The sequence below is a fragment of the Corapipo altera genome, unplaced genomic scaffold (assembly GCF_003945725.1).
Source record: "Corapipo altera isolate COAL_440 unplaced genomic scaffold, ASM394572v1 107b, whole genome shotgun sequence".
In the NCBI taxonomy this organism is placed as follows: Eukaryota; Metazoa; Chordata; class Aves; order Passeriformes; family Pipridae; genus Corapipo; species Corapipo altera.
The window spans coordinates 2,705,148-2,726,651 of record NW_020884951.1 but is presented as its reverse complement, the minus strand read 5'-3'; the positions used below and the strand labels follow the sequence as shown (position 1 = coordinate 2,726,651).

Sequence of the window (21,504 nt, the reverse complement as noted above, 5' to 3'; positions counted from 1 at the left end):
GCCCAGAACTGTGGGTTGTGCTACATTTTACAGGATATTGTTTTGTTTTAAATATAGAAAAATAATTACTAGAGGGCTGGGTTAGAGCAGCTAACCAGGCAACTGCACCCATATTAGGCAGCCCCACTTGTCTCAGTGTTTCTAAAAATTAATTTCTTTTTAACTTGCTTGTAATTCCTTTAGGTGATGCAAATTGTGAGCTCTTAGTTTGCATTCGGCCCAGGTCCCCTTTGCTTGACCTGAGCCCAACCACTGAGCCAGTTTACAATCTGTTAGAATACAGAACAATCTCTCTTCCAAGAACAGGCAGACTTTTCATATGATAGTTAGTGCTGTTTCACCTTCTTGAAAAGATAGGAGTAATGCTTGAGCTGCTGTGGTGGCAGAGGGTTCCTTGTGGCCAGCCTGGCAGACCTCGGCTGAGAGGTGAGTGCCTTTCACAGCACAGCTGGGTGCTTGCAAACACCACCACCCTGACACAGGGGAGAGGGGAGCGGGAGCAAGGGAACAAAAGGCGACCAGAGCACCACAATGACAACTTGTGTGTCCTTTATTGAAATAGTTACAACTGCAGTTCTGGAAAAAAGACTGTGAATGCCTTGTTGCTGTTCATGTATGAGGAAAATGATGGTGGTGACAGGGTTGCGTTATGATTATATACACCTTTCATTATACAAGGGCCACAAAGGTGATCAGAGACCGAGTGTGCCACATCTCAGAGTTAAACACCCAGCATCTAACAAAACAAACCCTATACAGCTTGGAAAGAGGGCTCTGGGCTTCCCCCAGCTCCCCTGCCCCAATATTTGATGGTGTGAATTTGCAGTGCTGGGCCAGGTTCCTGTCACTGACCCTCACAGGCACCTGGCAGATGAGTGGAGGGATCTGACACCTCCTAAATCATTTTACAGCAGTGGCTTCCCCCTCTGTGCAAGGAGTAAACCATGGCAGTTGTCAAGCAGCTCCAGCTCTGGCTAATCACAGACACTCAGCAGCTTGCAGGGGCACTTACTCCACCAGCACTACCTTTCAGTCATTAGGATTCATGCATTTCTCTTGTCCTTCACCCTTTCACTGTACACTGAGTAAAAGAAGTGTGGCTCTGAGAGAAACTGCCATAGAAAACTCTCATGCAACTTTCAAATGAACCATCCCAAACCTTTTAACCATTGAGACTTTTCCCATTGTTTTCTTAACACCTATCAAACTGATGTGGTGCTCTCAGCATCTTTTTAGAGCTCAGCTGGCAGCATTACAATCCTCTAACAAGCCCCATGATGGCTATGGTGCTTCTGAGCATGGTTTTGAGTGGAATCATGGGGATGCTCCAGGAGTCCACTGGCTGTCTCTCTTTGGTGGTCCCCACCAGCAGCCTGCTTAGTGCATCCCTGCCTGGAACTCTCCAGACTTAATTCTGCTGGAGAGCACCGGACCATGTACTCTGGGTGGGAACTATAGTGCTTCTCTGAGCCAGCATCAGTGCTGTTGAAGCCTGGGCAGTCTCAGCATATGGACTGACAACTTTCTGACTAGATGGGACTTTGCTTCAGCATCCACTTGACAACATTGTTGACAACTTCCACAGCTCTTTGATCTCATGCTAAAGCCAAGTCCTGCTCAAGTCCCTCTTAGCACGACTAGGAATTTGATTATTATTTGGTTATTAGGCCCCATCCATACTGCCTCTGGAAAGGGACATCATTTACCTTCCACTTCCATAATGTCACCTTCCACTGGGACTGAAAGGACCAGCTACTCCCAGAGGACACTGAAGAACATTCATAGCTGTGTCAAAGTGACAGTGCTAAAATCCTTTATAGCAACTGTGTCTCTGTCAAATGCTAGCTTTGGGGAAGGTATGAGAGGAAAGAATTAATGCACAATTAATTGGGGAAAGAAGCAATCTTGAGGTTAAAATGTGACATATGCTGTTTGTCAATGAGTGTTGGACTTTGGACTCTGGGCTCCAGTTGGTATTTTTGGAACCCAGAGTCAACCAGTAATGGATGTGGGCTGTGAGTTAGACCATGGGGGGCAACAGATGAGCAGAGCAAAGCAGCAGTGATTTCTGGAATGGTGGTGAAGGATCTTCCTTTGGATGAATGGTGGTGATGAACAGTGAATAATGGTACCTTTTGTGCAAGTGTAAAGATTTTTAACTAATTCTGACAGAGCATGAGCTGTCTCAATTCTCCAGTCATCCACACACATCGGCAGCTGACTGGAGAAAATAAAGCAGAGTTTCTCCTTTCCTGCTATAAAAAGAAATAGAGTCAGGCCCTGTACAGATCAGCTAATTCATGGACAGGGAGAGTGTGGTGGCATTCAGCCCACTACACACCCAGCCAGTGAAATCTCTTCCATCAAAAAAGGGCATAAAGAAAACAGAAGGAGAACCACCCTGTGCCCACCCTTCCTACCAAAATGATTATTGAATCCCAACATTACATACACATTAGTGTCACTTTACACTTGTTGTCCCATGCAGCCTGCTAAATTCTTCACACTCTGATCGCATATTACAGAATATTTTCTGTTACACATACACAAAAAAATATTTAGTTCCTCCGCATCCATTGCCCTAGACAAATGTTTCTTCGGCAAAGGCCACCGTGTCATGCTCCTCTGCAGCCGCGTCTGCCAGCGGTTGACTCCTGAGCCACTCCACCCTGCTCTGGAGGAGTTCATTCTCCACTGCTTCCACCTCCACCATGGGACACGGCTCTGTTTCATCGTGCTTGAAATACTCCCTGATGGTTTTTCGGATGTAGGCAGGGAGGATGATGTGGATGGTATGGCTGAAGGTGTCAAAGCCCTCGCTCTGGGTTGGCGCCTGCGCCGTTTCCACTGGCTGGCTCTCCAGCTCCTCGGGAGTGGAGGCACTCTGGGGGCTCTCTTTGTGCTTGGCATGTGGAGGTGGGACCTTTGGTTCATGGTGGTAACGCCTGGAGATGGACTGCAGAACAAGGGGGGTGTTCTGCCCATAGAAAACGGTCTGGGGGATGTGGACTCTTACAGTCTGCAAACCCTTGGACAGGCTCTGCTCATTGCTGCTGCTAGGCAAGTCACAACTGCTGATCTTTGCCACAGATCTCTCCTCCTCCTCTCCCACTGGAGACCCCCAAGAGCTTTCTTTATCTGGGGCTACATAAAAAGTTATCTTAGTGCGCTTCAGGCTTTCCTGGCTCAGCAGGCAAGCATCAATGCTTTTGGTTTCTATGTTCTTCACTGCCTTCTCCCTGTGCTGCTGGTGGCTGACCTGTGGGGATGTCTTGCTGGATGGGCTGGCAGCTGGGAATTCAGGCTTTTGTTCAATTTCTTTGGTATAATCCTGGTTCCTGAGCCCCAGGCTGTGGCACCCTGCACAACTCAGCTGTCTCTCCTCTTCTTCCCAGTCAATGTCAGTGAGTGGGCTTCTCACAGCAGCTTTGCTGACAGATGGAAAACTATTCCTCTCTCCAAAGCAATGACTGCTCTCTCCAGGCTTGGGTTCATACTCTTGGAAACTGTCCAGGTCACATGGAGGTAAAAGCACAGGAGACATGAGGGATTTGTGCCACTCTTTTGGGGACCTCTTGGCAACCTTGGGGGACACAGCATGAAGCCTGGCAGAAGTGCCAAACATGAACAGCTGAGATGAGACATCTGTGGGACTAATGGCTGATGACTCTGAGCAGTACGAGAAAGCACTGTCTAAGGAGCTGAGCGAGGAAGCAGATGGGGAGGTGGTGGTAGAGGACAGGCTGGAGAAGCTGGACCTGTTGGACGGGCTGGACTTCTGAAGGCTGAGCTGCTTCACCCTGGAGCTGGTCTGAGGTGATTGCTGCAAGTTCTGCCTGGTCTTATTAACCCCAGGGCTTAGACCTTCATCAATCAGCTTCTGGCTCTCCACTTGCAGCTGCCTGAGCCTGTGCATGTAATCTGTGTGGCTGCACGTGATGGTGGCATCGCAGCTGGACTGGCGGGCCACTGGCTCGTGGCCCTGGGCAGGGAGCTGGGAGCTCAGGCAGACACTGGGTTCTGATGAGCACCGGTCCCGGGCCAGGCTGAGCGAGTGGGTGGAGCCGATGGAGCAGAAAGAACTGTCCTCTTCCAGGAGGTCACAGCTGTCTGTACTGGCATTCATTTGGGCTTTGCTTTGGTAGCAGGCTGTGATCTCACTGAACAAGTCCCAGTCTTCCTGATCCTCATTCAGTAACAAGCTGCTGGGTGGTTCAAAAATGGCATCTGTTTCAGGTTCCAGGTGGTGCTTTGGCCCCTCTGGGTCACAAGCAGAAAACTCCAACTCATCAGAGGAATCATCATGCTGAGCCAAGCCTATGCCTAGGGCAGAGGACACAAATTAATTTGTTGCCATATATATAGTACCTTACAACCAAGGCAGGGAAATTATATCAAGCCCATAGAAAAACAAAGATGATCCATTATTTTCACAGGGACTAATAAAAAAATTCTGTCTTGATGACCTAAGCTTTCAACATGGGCCTGTATTCATAGGTTAGTTAACAGAGACAATTCCATCGCTTTCCATTCAACCATGTGGTTTAACTTTACAGACCTAACTTGGAAAAGAAAAAAAAGACTGCTGGGACATGACGGTGCTAAGGCTACACTAAATTACTGCAATGGCTGGAGTAGGTTGAACAGCAGCCCCAGAGAGAGGCAGCCATCCCCAGGGACACATTCGAGGTTCTGCTCCTTGTCCCTCTGCTTTGCCATCTCTTTCTGCCTATGCTTGCCAGGCAAAGGGAAAACCAAACTCAGCTTGTTTTCAATGCATTTCCTTAGATGAGACAAGAAGGTAAAGCAAACTCTTTTGCATGAGGACTTTACCTATTAAAAGATTTTAAATTTCTCTGGAAAATATAGACCCACCAACTTACCTAGAGATTCTGTTGAGTTTTTGGACTTCTTTTTGTCAGGGTTTTGAAACAAGGAGGCAATATCACCCCCAAAAATCTCTCCTGAGTTTTCAATCAGGAACTGCACTAACAAGGCCACCTAGCAAAACAGGAATTCACAGGTTTAGTTTCATGAAAATGGAGCTAGCCATTTACAGCAAGTAAAATCATTCCCAGATTGTTCCTTTTCTTTTGACAAAGATATAATTTCCTCAAGAGGCTGTTAATAATGTGGCAATGTGTCTGTATGAACTACACCTGAAGCAAGAATATGAGCTACATGAACTGGTACTGTGAGCCAGATACAGCATGTTCTACAATTTTCCTTACTCTTGCTAACACCTCATAAGCTACAAGCAAACATTCCTCCGCTCTGGTGCACTGTCATGCTCACTGCTTACTTTGTCCCAGCTGAAGTGGCAGTGTCCAACTTCAGCTGCTCCAGTTTTTTTGTGCTTGCTTGACAACATAGGAAGTCTGCCTGGTGAAAGCAACTACTGCATCCCTTTCCACCCTGAGGGGCTAAACCCCCCTCCTAGTGTGGGCACAGCTGCACAGGGAAAAGGGCGAGGCCTGAATGCCACGCAGCCATCACTGCCACTGATGTTATGCCCTCCTTTAGCCTACAAAATACAGTGAAAGGGGGAGACATACATGAGCCTAAGCCTATGGAAGATTACCTTCTTTGTAGACTGGCTCTCCTCCTCAGGCCCAGTGGGACTTGGTAGCCACAGCATATTGGGTGCTATGCAAAGAGCCAGGTTAAAGGCATTCATCTGATTCACGCCGGAATTCTGCTCAATATGATGGAGGACTCCAAAGAGGTGTCTGAGTAAGATGAGGTTAGCCTCTGGAAGCTGGTTGACAAGACTTTTCAGGGGGTGGGAAAAAAAACAAAACAGTGCTGTTCACAAACATCTGCTCTTCAAATACCAGAGGTTGCTTCTCAAAAATTTTTGCCCAGTTCTGCCCCTTTGCACCCAGTCTGAGACATTCACATTTGATAATAAAGTGAGACTGTGTCACTACTCTCCACCAACTCATGTGAGAGCCACAACTCTGCATCCATATTGCCTATCTGCTGTGGTCCCAGAGCTGGAGGGACAAGGAACTTGGCTCTAGAGCATGTGGGAAGGAGCCCACAATGCCTTGACAAGACGGGGCCCGCCTGAAGGAGACGCACCCAGCTCCAGGCCAGCAGCACTGCCGTGTCCTGTGCTAAGACACTGTGGAGGAAGGAGGCCCAGGCCAAATGGTACGGTTCAAAAACTGACTTGAGCCATGGTTGAATATACTGGATATGCCACAGGAGGCTGATAAGCTGCTCTTGCTCAGGGCAGCTGTTTCAAGGCAGTAAAGCTGTTTCCAAAGTCCCAGTGACCACTTTGACAGGGCTGTTTCTTCTAACTGCCAATATGATGATCAGTGCCATTTTGTTCACATAAGAAAAAGGTTACTGTCATTAAGGATCTAATTCTGCTAACTTTGGTGTACTCCTGGTAGCTGAATTATTGTGCTTTTTCAGTTTACTGGTTCTGGTAATTTGAACTGGTCATCAGAAAACAATTTTATAATCGCTTCTCTGGGGTAAGAAATGTTAATGATGTTCATAAAAGACCACTGAAAGGAAAATGTTCTGATCAGTGACACTGACCATCAGCAATAGCTCCACTATGGCCTGGAGCATTGCCAGGAATCTTCTAGAAGATGAAGGCTGTTCTCAGGGCCATATGCTCCCCCTTTTCCCACCAAAAGAAGCTTTGACAAAGGCTTTTACAAACCTTTTGATAGCTTCAATCTTATGTGCCTGATTTTCCGTGTCCACAGCTTCCATCCACAGTCCGTGCAAGTCTGAGGATAGAACACTGTCAGGTATATTTCGGAGAAAATCCTGAATTAAATATATATATGCAGAGCAGTCTGGTCAGTTTTGAATTCCTGGTTTCGGTTTCACAATGCATATAGTCACTGTTTATTCATATTAAGCACAAGACAAAACAACATGACACAAATATGTTTATCTTCCCCTCCCACACCCATTAAGCTGTCCTCCTCAAGTTCTCCCATGGCAGCACTGCAGAATAAATAGGCAGCCCTCCTGTTTTACCCCTTCTTCAGACCACAACTGATCTCTGCTGCAGCAGAGGACTCAGCCCTGAAGCTGTGCACAGATCTCTCTGAAACGTTCCTCAGCTAGGAGGACTGCTGGTTTTTCACAGGGGACTATTTAAAAACTCAGTGTATGTCTTGCGTTGGAAAGTGCCTGAATATCCTCCCAGTCAACAGCTTTTTGTAGCAGGCCAACAAGAACTTGAGACAGGGGTGGTTTTTGACGCAGTTGATGTCTGAATTATTCTGACCCATTTGCCATGCAAAATATAGGTTTTTCCTTACTAAAACATGAGTCTTATCACAAGCTTCATCCCTCAACTGCCACAACCCCTCTGCTTGGGTTTAGCACCTGCTTTCCTTCTTGCTTACTGGCTGATCAGAGGGTGAAGGCTTGGGGTCCAGAGAGCACAGGCCAGCTCCTTTGAGCTGTCTGGGGGGTTGCAGAGCAATTGCCCTCAAATGGTACAAGTCCTCCCAAAGCTCCTGAAGCCTCTTCTGTGCATCCAGAAACAACAAAGAGCATCTGTGCTGCTGCCACCAAAGGGCTTCATGGACATGTCAGGGCAGCATCTGAACTGCTGAGTGTGGGCTCTGGCATGTTCTTTGGCACTGGACAGACACCATGGCTGTCTTGCAGGTGGACATAATTGTATTTCCTGCTGGAGGTACTTTGGTCCAGGGAGATACAAAATGAAGCCCTGTCCTGAGGGCCACTGCACATGAAAAGAAGTGTCAGGCAGATACCTCTGTGCACACAGACAGACCAAGCCATCAGCTGAGAATGTACCTTGCTGGAAAATGCTTTCTGTTCCTCGAAATCTTCCCTACCCATAAAGACTCATGTTACTTCCTTAAAGAAGGAAGGTACCATTAGCCAGACAGCTGAGTTACTTGGCCAAACATACCGTGATGACAGCTGCAGCCACAAAGACTGACTCTCCATCCACCTGAACATCATCTCCAGAGTTCAGCTTCTCTTTCAACTCCTTGCAAGTCTTGGCATTGGCAGACCGTCTGAAAATGCCCCTAGTAGAGGGACCTTCGTGGTACAACAGGAGCAGCATATCCTAAGAGAAAGCCCAGTTGTACTTAAAAGCCTAACTCTTTACCCTCTTGTTTGTGTGTATTACACTTCATGTATTGTAACATAGTGTTAAGACCTAATCAATAATGGGAAGAGAAAAATATGAGAGATTTTTCCTGATTTAACCAGGGACAAGAACCTGACAGCCAAGTTGCATGTACAGTTCCTGTGGGTACGCTTATCCTGTGACAAGCATGAGACCAGAGGACTCTTGTAGTGAGTGAGGTCTAGACTATGCAGCATGGCAGGATCCATTGACATTGCCCCTTGTCAGCTGGTGATGACCTGGTTGGAGACATCCACTGAAACAGGACAGACATCTGTAAATGAAGTGATATGATTATCTAGAAGAAGGATGTTCCTGCCCTTGTTACTGAGCTGAATCTAAAACTCAAGCAAATGATGGTCCTCTTCCCCATTCAATTCTCATAAATACTGCAAGTGGCTTTAAATTCTGGGCTAAACATGTCAAGTTTGTGTCAGGACAAACAGTCCAGACTGTTCCTTACCATGATTGGCTTGGGAAGGATCCCATCAGGACAGACAGAGGTCAGGGACAGGCCAAAGAGCTTCCGTGGGGTAGTAGGTGACTGTGAAGGAGGGCTGCCCGTGGGAGTGCTGGTGCTGCGGCGCAGGGCCCAGTCAATCAAGGACTTCTTCCTCTTGGTGTTTTTCTGCAGTGACTCTGAAGGAAAACACAGAACTCTGTTACACACCTTTCTGTCCTTCCTGCTGGCCAGCCAGTGATCAACGATGGAGGCGGAGTTCACAGCAAAACAAGGACTTCCTACTCTCCCCTGTTTATTAACTGCACTCTCAGTGGGGATGGTCAGACAATATACAGAAGCAAAACCACTTGTTCATCTCTCAACCATCAGCAAAACTCTCTATCAATCACCATTCTTCAGGGAACCTTCCTGTCTGTGCAGCATGAGAATCTCTTCACTCTTGTGACCAGTGACAGGACTTGAGGAAACAGCATGAAGCTGAGTTGAGGGAGGTTTAGGTTAGACCTCAGGGAAAGGTTCTTCCCCCAGAGGGTAGTTGGGCACTGAACAGACTCCCCAGGGAAGTGTCACATCACCAAGCCTGACAGAGCTCAAGGAGCGTTTGGACAATGCTCTCAGGCACATGGTGGGATTGTTGGGATGTCCTGTGCAGGGCCAGGAGTTGCACTTGATGATCCTGATGGGGGCCTTCCAACTCAGCATATTCTGTGACTCTATGATAATTACCTGCAATTGAAAGCTAATCAAGGATTGAAAGCTAATTCTGAACATTTGCAAAGACGAATTTTGCCTCTCTGTCAGGTATGAGATTAACTCTAGGATATGTATATGATGCCAGGAAGATTCTGACACTGCCATGGAAAGCAGCAAAATCTCTGCCTGGCTATAATGCACTCCTGCAGCCCCTACCTCTCCTCAGCTGCATTGGAGCTTGGAGTCTGCGTTTCAGGACAAACTGACACTGCTTTTCCTTTGGGAGCTGAGCAAGGAAGGAAGCCTCTGTCCCATCAGCCAGAAGAGTGTTATTGTTGGTTCTTTGTTGCTGGTCAGCAGAGTCCCGGAGACAGCTCAATGCGATACTGAAGGGATGTTCGTGCCCTGTTGAGCAGAGTTGTGCAAAGAGCAAGCAAAGATGCAGAGCTATGTGAAAACAGCTCCAAATCTGGGCAGGAGGAAGCAGCCACATCCAGTGGCTCCCACTGCAGCTGGGCCTCTAAACAACATTACTTGAAAGTTCCACATGTGGACTGAAGAGGCCAGGGCGCATCCACACATGCATAGGATCATTGCTTTACAAGTAAGTTTATCCATTTAAACCTGGCCAGTCAATCCTCATTAGCAGCTCTCCAGAACATTCTGCAACAAAGCACTGTTGCAAACTGAAATGCAATGAAAACTAAATAACTACCAAAACAGTAGGATAAACATGTTAGCTTCCTAACTAGAGGCTTATAAGTCACCAATGGACCATCTAAAAATTCTGCTTCCTTCAGTTTCCAAAGTGCTTTCCTCTGGACCTACCACACTCTTGCTGAGTGACCACCTGACTGCAGCAATTTGTTTGGCTTCTGACAGAGCCCGGAGGCAAAGGATCTGGAAGGTGTCAGGAGATGCTCTGCCTGATGGACAGGAGTGGACATCTCTATTGCAGGCAGTGAAAGTGGGCTCAGGCTGCCCCTGACCTCATGCTCTGCCTATGAGCAGAAGCCCGCAAAGATGAGCAGGAGAATATGACCAGCCTCTAAACCTGTAGCCCTTCAGTCTCATACCAGCAGCTGTGGGGATTGGATTGGGCTTTGAGGCATGTCCTACCCCTGCATCACATTCACTGCATAGAAGGAACTTCTTAGGCCAGCCTAAAGATCTCTCATTTATTTGAAGCATCTGCTGAGAAATATCACAGGCTCCCATCCAGAAATGCACAGATTTGCTTGGAAAAGGGAGGTAAGTGTGAAGATCTTCAAAGATGTCACCATGCTTTGATTCAACGGAGATGCTGAGACCATAGAAGCCAAGTGACATCTCACAGCAGCTTGATGTCACATCTTACATCAGCAAAAGTGTCCCCACCATTGCTTCTTTAAGCAAAGAGGGCAATGTTTGTGGTGTTTCTCTGGCACATACCCTGGTATCATTTATCACTTGTTCCTTTGCTGCTAGAATTGAGGGAAGGTGGGAGAGGTCTTACCAATGAGAGGGTAAGCAGGCTCATCTTTTCCTGAGACCACCCAGAGGTGGTGTTCACTGGTCCTGCCCTGGTGGGTGAGGAAGAGAGAAGAGAAAAATGTTACTTGAAAGGGGCAGGGTAAAGATCCATGAGGTTGTCCTCCACTCAGAAAGCAACACACAGCAAATCTAGACTTTTTAGTATCCACATTGTCCTGTAAACCAGATGCTGTCAGCTTTCTTAGCTAAGATCTGGCAACTGCCACTTACAGGGAGCCCAAGCTGTAGAAGGGTCTTCTTCATCACACTCTCTGCAGTTTCCACATTGGATACGTTGACTGCAGTAGTCTAGAAAGGCAAACAGAGAAAATACAGGAAGCCAATAAAAAGGTGTGAAGTTTGGTTGCAGTTTCATGTAGCTTGAAAATCTGGGGAAAATGTCACTCCTCTGTCTAATGAATGTCTTTACTAAATATTCATGGATGGAAGAGCTGTACTAATTTGAACTACACCAGAAAGGATGGTTGCTACACAGTGTGAAAGTTGTTCTCCACTACTTCTTCTAGCATGGGTCTATTACATCATCCACAGATTTCATCCGGCAGAAATCACAGGGGGTGGGTGGCACTCAGATGCTGTGTTTGATCACATCAGTGTTTAATTGATCATAGTGCCACTGTCACTCAAAAGGGTAAACATGGCACAATGCTGATGAACCATGAGTGTCTAGCATCGCTCTTAGAGAGAAGAGTACCCAGGAGGCAAATGTGACCACCACGCTTGCCATGAAATCAAGAAATGTATGCTAGACTGGGACACATTGCAGTAAATGAGTTCAGGAGAACATACCTGTGACTTTGTGCAATATCCTCAACTTATAGCACCGAAAATAGGAATTGGGCACTCAGCCATAAACCATCAAAGATTTTGAAGTGCAGCAGAAAGAAAAGAAAAAAGAAGCCAGAGGCCAAGAATAACCTTAAGAATTAAGTGCTCTTTGGTGAGGGTCTGGCTACTTCCTGATTTCTCAAACCAAAACTCTCCCAGTGGGCTTCCAGTGGGAAGGATGCAGATACCCAGATGCACACCCTCTAAACCTTTTTGTCTGCGACTTGAATTTGAAACAGAAATAGCAGCACAGCCCTGCCTTCCTGCCCCTATCCCACAGACCCCTGTGTAGTCTTGATCTGATGAGCAGGTTCTTAGCTTTACTTACAGAAGAACAGTTGTCGTCATCCAGCACAAAGATCTGAAGGGTCAGATTCTTCAGGTATTCATTCTGTTTTACCTCACTGATATGCCTGAAAGCCAAAGAAAAGGGGAAGGACTATAATTTCCCAACCACACTGGAGAAGGACCCTAAAATTTGGATGGGACATCCTCCTTGGTACTGTAATAAATACAGATTAAATATTACATATATGAATGTAATGTTCATAGTGTGGTCACATGCTCCTGGCTTCTATATCCACCTGGAGCCCAAAGACTAGCAACCCTCCCACATGCAGTACTTCAATGCAAATAGACGTCCTGCATAACACCTCCCAGTGTTCTCTCCGGATCACTACTGTTCTCCACAAATCAGAAGATTTCTTCCCCTCTCTGTACCTGTGAAAACACTTTTGTCTGTGTGTTAGTGGAAACAACACGTAAAAAAAACAGGAAAAAGAAAATGCTGTAGTCTCTAGATGCCACAAAATACAAACTTTAGTTCAAATCAAAAAACATCTGAATCATCACTAACAGTTGTGACATTTCCACAGTGATTAGTAAAGTCAACCTCCAGCTCCAAAGGAAAAAGGATGCTCCAACAATATCATCTTCTGATGGATCCCATTTTCTCCCAAATGTTAACACCAACTTTGCATTCATCCAGGGGCTTCTATATTCAGGTTTCAAGGGTGGATTTTTCAAACAGTAGTTAGACACTTAATGTGCTAAAAATCAGAGTGCAGTTTGATACCTAGCATGGTAAATTTGTCTGAGGGCCATAGAGGAACCACCCAGGAGGAGATTAAAAAGAGGGTCACTTACCACAGTAACGCTGACAGCCATCGTTCCTTCACATCAGCTGAGCTGAAGACAAAAAGTGAGGCAGATCATCAAACAAGTGCTGAGCGGATAACAGCCTTTGGAAACTCTACCCAATTTCATTTATATATAGCTGTAAGTCAAAGTTCCTTCCTGCAAAGCCCTGGAACAAAAGCACAGTCCTTTCCTTCTTCTGTTCTATTTTAACAAATAACAATAATAATAACAACAACAAAAACTAGCAACAAACTAGACCACATTTCCTGTCAGACTGGTGAGCGTTCAGATAAGGGACAAATATCTTTCTGTCAAGTTGGAGTTAACTCATGCTGTGGGCCCTTGTTATTTTTGCAGTGACCTTTGATTGCTATTTTCTTTCTGCTAATATTTCTTTCCCAATGTCTGCTGTTCCTAGAAGCTTCAGCTACCAGCACAAGTTACCCATGCCTCAGAGGGAAGGAAATGGAACTGCTGTTGTGTTTGGGCTAAGACACAAACAGCAGCTTGCATGTCAGAGCATGAACCCTCATCGGAAATGCATCACCTGGGCAAGACCAACATCCCAACCCTTTGAAATGATGAGACAGCAGGTATGAAAACCATGACATGTTTCCCATTTCTTTTTCCACCAAGGCAGCTGCCCCACAGATGGAAAAGCATTGGGCCAGGTCAGTGCTTCCCAGTTGTGCCCACAGAACCCCTGAGGACAGAGTGACCCTTGGAGATTGCTGATCTCTCTGATCTGCAAAAGGAAGGATGAAGAAGAAATCCCTTAGCCAGCAGTGACCTGAGTTCCCTGTGATATACTAGACTTAGATTCCATTTAGCCAGACTGGACTGTGCTCAAGGTAATAAAAAGGTCACCTGCTTTTTGGTGAACCTTATTAGCTCAGGCTTAACATTGGGACTGTCTTTGAGATGGCATTTGGATATGAATAGGCTACTCTCTAGACTGCTCCATCCTCCCCTGCATTTCTATTCTTGGGGTTAGCAAGGGCTGGGCAAGCTCTGAATGGTGCTGCTTGTGCAGACCCATCTTGAGGAACCTTTGTATTTTATACTCCAATATGGTGGCCTTGGGACACCCTGGCAAAAGACTGCAGGAGAAAGGTTTGCCCAGGAGCTGCCTAAGCCACACTAAGGATGGATAAAGGATTCAATCCTGGCACAAGGTCACCTGACATTTTTCACTGACATAACTAACCTATCCTTCATAATGAAAAATTCTCAAGGTAGGACTAATCTCCTACAGAGATGGTGGATGGCAGTTGCTTGAACAACATGCTTATAAGTTATCTGGTAGCTCAAGCTGTTTTGCTAAGAGCAGATTTGGTTGTGATGTTACAGGATGCTGTGCAGCTGCATCCTGTATCAACACTATATCAACACTTGCAAGGATTGGTCCTCTAAAAGGCTCTCAGGGATGAACCTGCAGATATCCTTCTAAGATGACTGTCTCCCAACATCTAAATTTTTACCACACTGCCTAATGTGAGTGGAAGTCCTTTATTCAATGGGGAAAAGTGCAGGGGTAGAGTTCAGGGCCCTATAGCCTCAGTCATTGTTTCACTTGACACATGGGAGACCTGGGCAGCTACTGGGATGCAGAGGGAGGTCTGTTGTCTGATAAGATACCTGAAGGTGACAACATAGTTGGTGGTAGGCCAGCCAATGACAAATGAATTCTCGGGACTCATCTTTTTCTCTGTCACTTCGCTGAGGCAGGTGCCGGTCCACACTTCACTCAGATGCACTTGCTTTTTCAGCTTCAGGCTGGAGGAGGATCTGCAATGGAAATTAGGAATTCCTTGGGCCAGATCCTAACACCTAGACCTCCAGAATCTGGTCATGCCCCTTCCAGTCACGTAGATGTAGTGACAGATCTTAATTTAAATGTGGCAGAAGGAGTCAGACTGGGAGTCAGTTTTGTCCTTCTGCCCCTTGCCCTCATGGTATATCTTCAAGCAACCTCCTAAGGGAAAGGCGAAAACTGATTAGACAACTTTTCCTTCAGGAATATGGAGTGAAACATTAATACCAAGAAGAATTTCTGAAGGTGGGTGAGATGCCACATTTTAGATCCACATTTGTGAAGAAGCACTGTTTTGAAGACTGCTGATTGCTCTGCAAATAGATCAGAACCTCACAGAATCATTGAATCTCCTGAGCTGAAAGTGACCCACAAGGATCACTGAGTCCAACTCCTGGTCCTGCACCGGACAGCTCCAAGAATCCTACTATGTGATGGGAGCTGAGCCTAGTTTCAACAGCACATACTGGGGAGAAGGAGTGAGTGTGAATTCCTCTTACTTGGACTTGGCAATGACCACCACATCGCTGAACAAGATCAGATGTCTTTCCTGGGTCTGCAGGCCCACAGTTAGCTGTACTCGCTCATCCAGGATGAAGGTGGAGCCTGGGCTGCTGAACACCCCACTTGGCAGTCCATTGTCCAAATGGGAAGAGGAAAGGGTAGTTTCCCTAAAGGAGCAAGAAAAAATTACAAGACTTTGTCAGAAGTTTTTCTTGGAAGGGTTTTTGATTCGACACAGATGTCTATTTTGGAGGAGCCCATCAGCCCCATGCCTCTCCCAGCACTATCCCTACTGCTCTCTTGTATGACTTGCATTTGCCTGCCCCTGCCCAATTAATTCACCAGCCTCAGACAGATGGAAAACTGCCTAAATGCCCACAGCAAATCTAGAGAGGTTAAGCTGCCGAAATAGTTCTTTTTGAGTAATTTCTCACTCAGGTAAAAGACTTATTTCCTGCACACATGTGTGAGCTATAACTTGAAAACAGAAAGCCCATGGCTTGTGGCACAGCTCAGACAGGCATGGGGGGAACTGTCCTTTCTGCACGTTTTCTATCCAGACTGAACTGTTTGTCAGTGCAAGGGCTGCAGCACAAAGACAAGGAACTGCATGTACTCATCCAATTCCAAACATCTGATTCTGGCTTGCCTGGCTGCCATCCAGTATCTTGTTTCCACTGAGATTCACATAGGTGCTGATCATTTCCAAAAAAACCTGAGGGTTTTTGCATGTTGACTGCAGTCAACAAGCCATCATGGGAATTAAACCAGACCCTCTCCCTGTGCTCTTTCCATAAAGAAGAGCTCTGCTCAGCATGATCTTGCACCTCAGCATCCCCAAAGAGCACTGCTCAGCACTGCTCTGGGCTCAGGTCAGTGGTGCTGGCAGCACAACAGCTCCCACAGCCATTTCTGGGTCTCAGCAGGTGGGATGTGCCACATGAACAAGGAATAGTTCTTTGCTGATTCTTACTCGGACAGTGTGTTCATGGGCCTGACCCTGACTTAATCAGTGAACCTCTGAGACACAGCCTTAGATTTACGTAGAGAGAAAAAACCCACAAATCCTCCTGTCTCCACATTTAGACAAAAATGTGTATCTTGCCTGAAAAAGGGTGATGTGGAAGAGATACTTGTCTTCCCTCCACCCCGTAGCAATACTGCTCTAGTCTAAGGGCAGTCTTTATACAAACAAATGAAAATACACATGAGCTGTAAGGGTAGTATTTTTGACATTGCTAGTCTTAACTCAGTTTCCACTGGCCTCATAACTGAGCTCATTTCATTTCAGAGGAGTGAGGTTAAAGTGAGCCAGGAGCTGCTTTTTTAAAATTATCTCCCAGTCACAGGAACACCTGCACTCTAGCAAACAGAAATTCTCTCTTTCCTCCTCACCACTCCACAGCCACCGACAAGTGAATCCTTGCTCTATGTATCTGTGGAGCTACAAGTGAGAAGCTAAATCACCTTTAAATGTGATACAAAAGCTCTCCAAGTCCATCAGCTGAGCAGTGAGAGCCACAGCATCTCACAATCCCAACAGTGGATTTCCTAAACCTGGAGGAGTTATACAGCTTTGTAAACACAACAAGATAGCAAAAAAAAAGTCTCACTGATACTCTGGTGGCCTAAGCAAAGATGGCATTGGACCAACTCCCTCCACAGTAATTCATCATGAGAAACATTTAAAGCTTCCCTCCCTCACAAGGATATTCTCCAGCCAAATAAAGGCAAGAATTTGTTTCTCTTCTTTACTTTACTTTTTTTCCCTAGTGCAATTTAGATGGGGAAGGGGAATGAAAAAGAAGCCACATAACTTAGTCAAAAAACAACCCAAAGAAAATCAGTCCTGCCCTTTATAATAAATGGTCCTACAAAACTGACCCCACAGAAGCAGTGTGTACTGTGCATCAATCACTGATGGTGTGATACAGAAGGGATATTCTTCAGGAGGGCTGTTCAGATCAAAATGTCAATCAGTTCAGCTTTATTATCTCTTTCTTACAAGCGAAGAAAAAAATCAAACTAAACAAATCCCTCAGGAAATGTTATTTATGATTCCTATCAGAGGAAGGCAGAAAGGACTGTGGAATCCCCTTATCTGTCATGGTGCTGCAGGAGGAGGACAGGATGATGTCAAGGAGTCCCACTGTTGGACTGAAGTGCTCATGTCAGGGCTAGCACTTAGTGTTTCTGAAGATGTGCACGTCTGGCATGTCTGCTGACCCTCCTGGTGCTTAACACCTGCAGGAGCAAAGTGTGGGCAGAGACTTCATAAACTGCAGACAAGGGAGGGAGCTTTGCACAACCTGTGCTGGTAGTAAGGGAAAGCTGCTGTACTCTGACAGGGACATGGCTGTCCTGGAGCATGGCTGAATCCCACACAGGACTGGCAGGGCCTGGGCAGGCCTCCCAGCCCTCCCTCCATCTCCACAGGCATCTCCAGTCCCCTCGCCTGCCCAGATGTACCTGTATCTGAGCCAGGGCCAAATTTCAGGGTCAGCTCTCCCACTGGCAGTCCAGCAGATGGAGCAGGGGCTGCAGAGGGCTTTGGCAGTGGGTAACCTGGGGGTGGCTGGGCAGGGAAATGGTGGAGTGGAACACTAGGATGCTCCTCAGGGATAATGCCACCGCAGCCCCGGTACGTGAGGTGGCAAATGCTGCCCCAGCCCATGTCCTGTGTGCCACCGTGTCTGTCTAGTGCCTTGTCCCTCTCCACTTCCCCCTGCCTGCCCCTTCTGCAGGACCAAATTGCCTTCAACATTGTTAAATGAATTTGAATTCATATGAATTTGATTTCAGTTTGCGTAGGCAGAAAGATGGAAACAGGAGTCAGAAAGGTATTTACTCAACCTGGAATGGGACTTTGACTTGCTGAGAGCTTTAGAAATGGCAGATGGGGTAGATCGTCTTCTTTGGACTATGGGCTTCATGTTCTGCAAGACAAAAAGACATTCCAGTCAGCCTGGCTACCTTGGAAGCATACCTGCCCATTGAACTCTATGAGTTCTGTTTTCATCTAGCTAATGCCCACCAAACCTCATCACTAAAAGCCATCATCTGTGCTGTCAGACACCTCCCTCCCTTTCCTGATTATAAAAACACTTGTCAACTCTCACATTTACATTTTCACAGCCAAATCTCAAAGTAATGACAAGAATAAGCATATAAAAACCCCAAAGTATGAAGGTCAGGAAAAACTTCCAAGCACTTATGCCAAGGAATAGTTTAAGGAGAGGTATAGGAACTCAATTTAAAACTGGACTAGACAAAGTTATGAACAGCATATAATACCATAGGGAGTCATACTTTATGGGCTGGAGGAATAGTAGATTTTTCTCTGCCTTCATTTTTCATGACTTACAGATTCAGCAAACAGGCTGTTATTAGGTCCCTCTCCAGGCAGCTTAACCTCAAGACACTCGTGTTTTTTTCAACAGCCACAGCCACCAAGTCTTGTATAACACAGAAATGGGGTGACTGTAACAGTGAGACCTGAGAGTTTGACATGATAACCATCCAAGTCAACATATACAGAGGTCACAGGTCTCCTTTTATTTGTTAAATTAATTTTACCTGGATAAAGACAAGAGATTTTAGCCCGGGAGAAAAATCCTAATGTCTGTGGCTCTTGATTAGTAAGCATGGGAAAATCTGTCCCATGGCTCATTTCTAATTTCAGCATTTGCCTGTGTTAGAGCTTTAAGTGCCAGGGAGTTCTCAGCATGCTGAGAATTACTGATCTTATGATTTCTGAATGTATCAAAATAAGTAAAATCCTAAGAATAAAAGAAACCAGAATTTCTGCTTGAGGAGGGAGAGTTTCTATGTAGAAAGAGTGTTCCTTTTATTAACTGTTACTTTCTGTTATTTTTCAAGGTCTGTGCTGAACACAGAAATACTCTGTGTGAGCTCACTGGTCCCAGCTCTGAGGACATGATGCTATCACGGCTCAGCACCTTATGACCACATTAACATTCTCATGATGTCAGAGGAAGGTATCCTCACATCACTGATGGAAAGGCCAAGAACAAAGTGATTTAAGTGAATTTACATGACTGTTGTTCACCACATTGTACTGGATTTTCAGAGCAGCCTGGAAGGTTGGCTGGGACTGGTTTGAAGCACGTGCTCCTGATAACCCTCCTTGGAGCTACAGGGGCTCAGCATGGCTGCAAGTCTGTCTCCAGAGAGTTGTGTGATAAAGCCCAGAAGTTATGAAGTGGGCATTACTGACCACTTAAAAGTTGGTGGAAGTGATTTAACATAGTTCAGAAAGGAAATCCATGGCAGAGGCTAGCATGGAGTCCAGCAGCCAGGAAAGGGTCACCTTCCTCATCTTCCACTTAGTTTACAAGACCCCTTTTGCAGAAGGTGGCAATCCTACCAGCAAGAGCTTCCTACAACACAGACTCCTGACTCCATGCCTGATCAGATCCAACAGAGCTCTCCAAAGCACAGATGACCTTGTGAAAAAGAGTGTATGATTTTGTAACTTAAAGTTGGAGTGGCCCTGCAAGTGTGATTTAATAAAGCAATTTTCTAATGCACGAATATTCAGCTTTGCAACATCAGTAGTGCTCCCTGAGTAGGTTCCCTGGATACGTGTACATATGTAGACAGAGACGGATAGCAATCTCTCCCTCATACCCCAATATGACATTGCCAAGCAAAAATCTGTCTTCAGAAGTTTCACAGGGAGAACTGAATAAAAATAACATCAGCACAAAAAAGCTTGTTTTAAAAAGAGAGTTCCTACTAAAACAGAACATCTGGCTTCCAGAAGTGCCCTAATAGAATAAAATGTTCCTGCACACAACATGCAGCAAAGCACCAGTCATGCACTATCTTAGGGTGGGAAGTGAGGGTGGGTGTGGTTGCCTGGGAGTGAACCCCAGCAGCTGCTGCCAGCTGCAGAGAGCGCTGATGGAGAGAGCAGGCGATGCACCTCCATGTCAGGGGCATTGCAGCAACTGCTTGACTGGCACTGTAATAAACCCTTGCTCGTGGTAGTATCTTCTGGGCCAAAGAATCCCACGGCACATAATACCTTACTGTAGGTAAGGCAATCATTTTGGCCACCCCAAAACTACTCTCTTCTGTGGCACAAAGTGGTACCAATGACATACATGATGGAAGTATAGTGCAAGAAGATATTTTACCCAGAATGAATTTCAGGGAGTTGGTACTGGTGGATTTCTTCTGACCACTGAGAAGGGTTTCAAACTGCACCTGCATGGCGGCAGTAATGCCTTCCAAGCCTTGTCTTTGCCCGTGCACTGCATCTCTCCTGAAGGGCCTGAGGGCGTGTTCCACAGCACCACTTCCAGCAGGCACTGGGCTACCCCTGGAAATCTCACTAAGGCATAATTAGGGGTTTCCAGTGAAATGCTGTGACTACAGGACAAAAGTTACTCCCTCTACTTTCTCTCTCCAAATAAAATGCTGACATCATTAGTTGTCCAGAGTTCCAGCTGCCTGACCACAAACAGACTCTAGGAAAACCAAAAAATGACATTCCAACCCCTCAGCCAAAGTCTCTTTGACCTTCGCCTGTCATGGTCCTTCAGCAGGACATCACTGAGATGGTGGAATCCCCTTACTATGGGTAAGGCAGTCATTTTGGCCACTCTAAAACTATCATCTTACTGGAGGAACAGGACAACTAATTGGCATAATTTCACAGTTAATCCATTTAATTTGCATATTTAATACAGAAATAATAAGTTGTTCTGCCTTTGGTTTCAGTAGCCATACAAAGTAAAACAGTTGCTCGTGTGCTCCCTTCCTGCTTGGGAGAACCTAGCTTTGTACCCCATTTTAAACCATTTGAGTATGTCTGGGCCAGCCCATGTAAGTGATATTTCCTTAAGAGACTGCTGGACAAGGACAGAGTCTTCTAACACCTTGAGTGTTCTTCCAGTGCCATGTAAATGGGCTCTGAATCCTGCATGTTTCTAAGCTCCACAGTTTTATGGTTTTCTTGCAAAAAACCACTCCCATCTCACTACACAGAAGCAGCACCACAAGGCCTCCGATGCTGGAGCCCCCTCATTCTGCTGCCCAAGGGTTGGGGTTGAGCAGAGCTACCTGGGCTCTGAGGGGGTGGCTGGTGACTCTCAGCCAGGCTCGCCTGGCTGCCAGCAGCATCGGGTAGCCCTTGCCCATAAGCATTGCTTCTGGATGAAGGAGGGACCTCGTTGTGCTCCTCTGTGCTGGAGCCAGGAAGTGCTTTTGTTGGAGGTCAGCTCACACTCACCAGGCATGGAACCAGAGAACTGCCAAAGGACATGGCGTGATCTCTGTGCTGTTTTGGTGCCATGGAAACAGATGCTCATTTACCCAATATACTCTGGAAGTGCTTGAACACTTGCAACACTCTGGACC

At 46.2% G+C, this 21,504-nt stretch overlaps 1 protein-coding gene across 2 annotated transcripts in view; it reads right to left on the bottom strand.

Annotated features, from left to right (window-relative positions):
• Positions 1 to 516: 516 nt before the first annotated feature.
• The window catches only part of LOC113956519 (rho GTPase-activating protein 20-like), a 32,465-nt gene continuing 11,477 nt past the window's right edge, over positions 517 to 21,504 (bottom strand). The window contains exons 1-15 of one of the 2 annotated variants that reach the window (XM_027663200.1): positions 20,280 to 20,373; positions 17,971 to 18,053; positions 15,114 to 15,284; positions 14,439 to 14,588; positions 12,807 to 12,848; positions 11,989 to 12,073; positions 11,043 to 11,120; positions 10,795 to 10,861; positions 9,516 to 9,704; positions 8,607 to 8,782; positions 7,919 to 8,080; positions 6,683 to 6,792; positions 5,582 to 5,771; positions 4,884 to 5,001; positions 517 to 4,323 (exon numbers count right to left, since the gene is read on the bottom strand). In XM_027663200.1, the coding sequence (XP_027519001.1) occupies positions 2,582 to 4,323; positions 4,884 to 5,001; positions 5,582 to 5,771; positions 6,683 to 6,792; positions 7,919 to 8,080; positions 8,607 to 8,782; positions 9,516 to 9,704; positions 10,795 to 10,861; positions 11,043 to 11,120; positions 11,989 to 12,073; positions 12,807 to 12,848; positions 14,439 to 14,588; positions 15,114 to 15,284; positions 17,971 to 18,050 (3,360 nt within the window). In that variant the 5' untranslated portion in view covers positions 18,051 to 18,053; positions 20,280 to 20,373 and the 3' untranslated portion in view covers positions 517 to 2,581. Of the gene's footprint in view, positions 4,324 to 4,883; positions 5,002 to 5,581; positions 5,772 to 6,682; positions 6,793 to 7,918; positions 8,081 to 8,606; positions 8,783 to 9,515; positions 9,705 to 10,794; positions 10,862 to 11,042; positions 11,121 to 11,988; positions 12,074 to 12,806; positions 12,849 to 14,438; positions 14,589 to 15,113; positions 15,285 to 17,970; positions 18,054 to 20,279; positions 20,374 to 21,504 lie in introns of those variants that run through there. The other variant, XM_027663199.1, reaches the window with a different exon arrangement.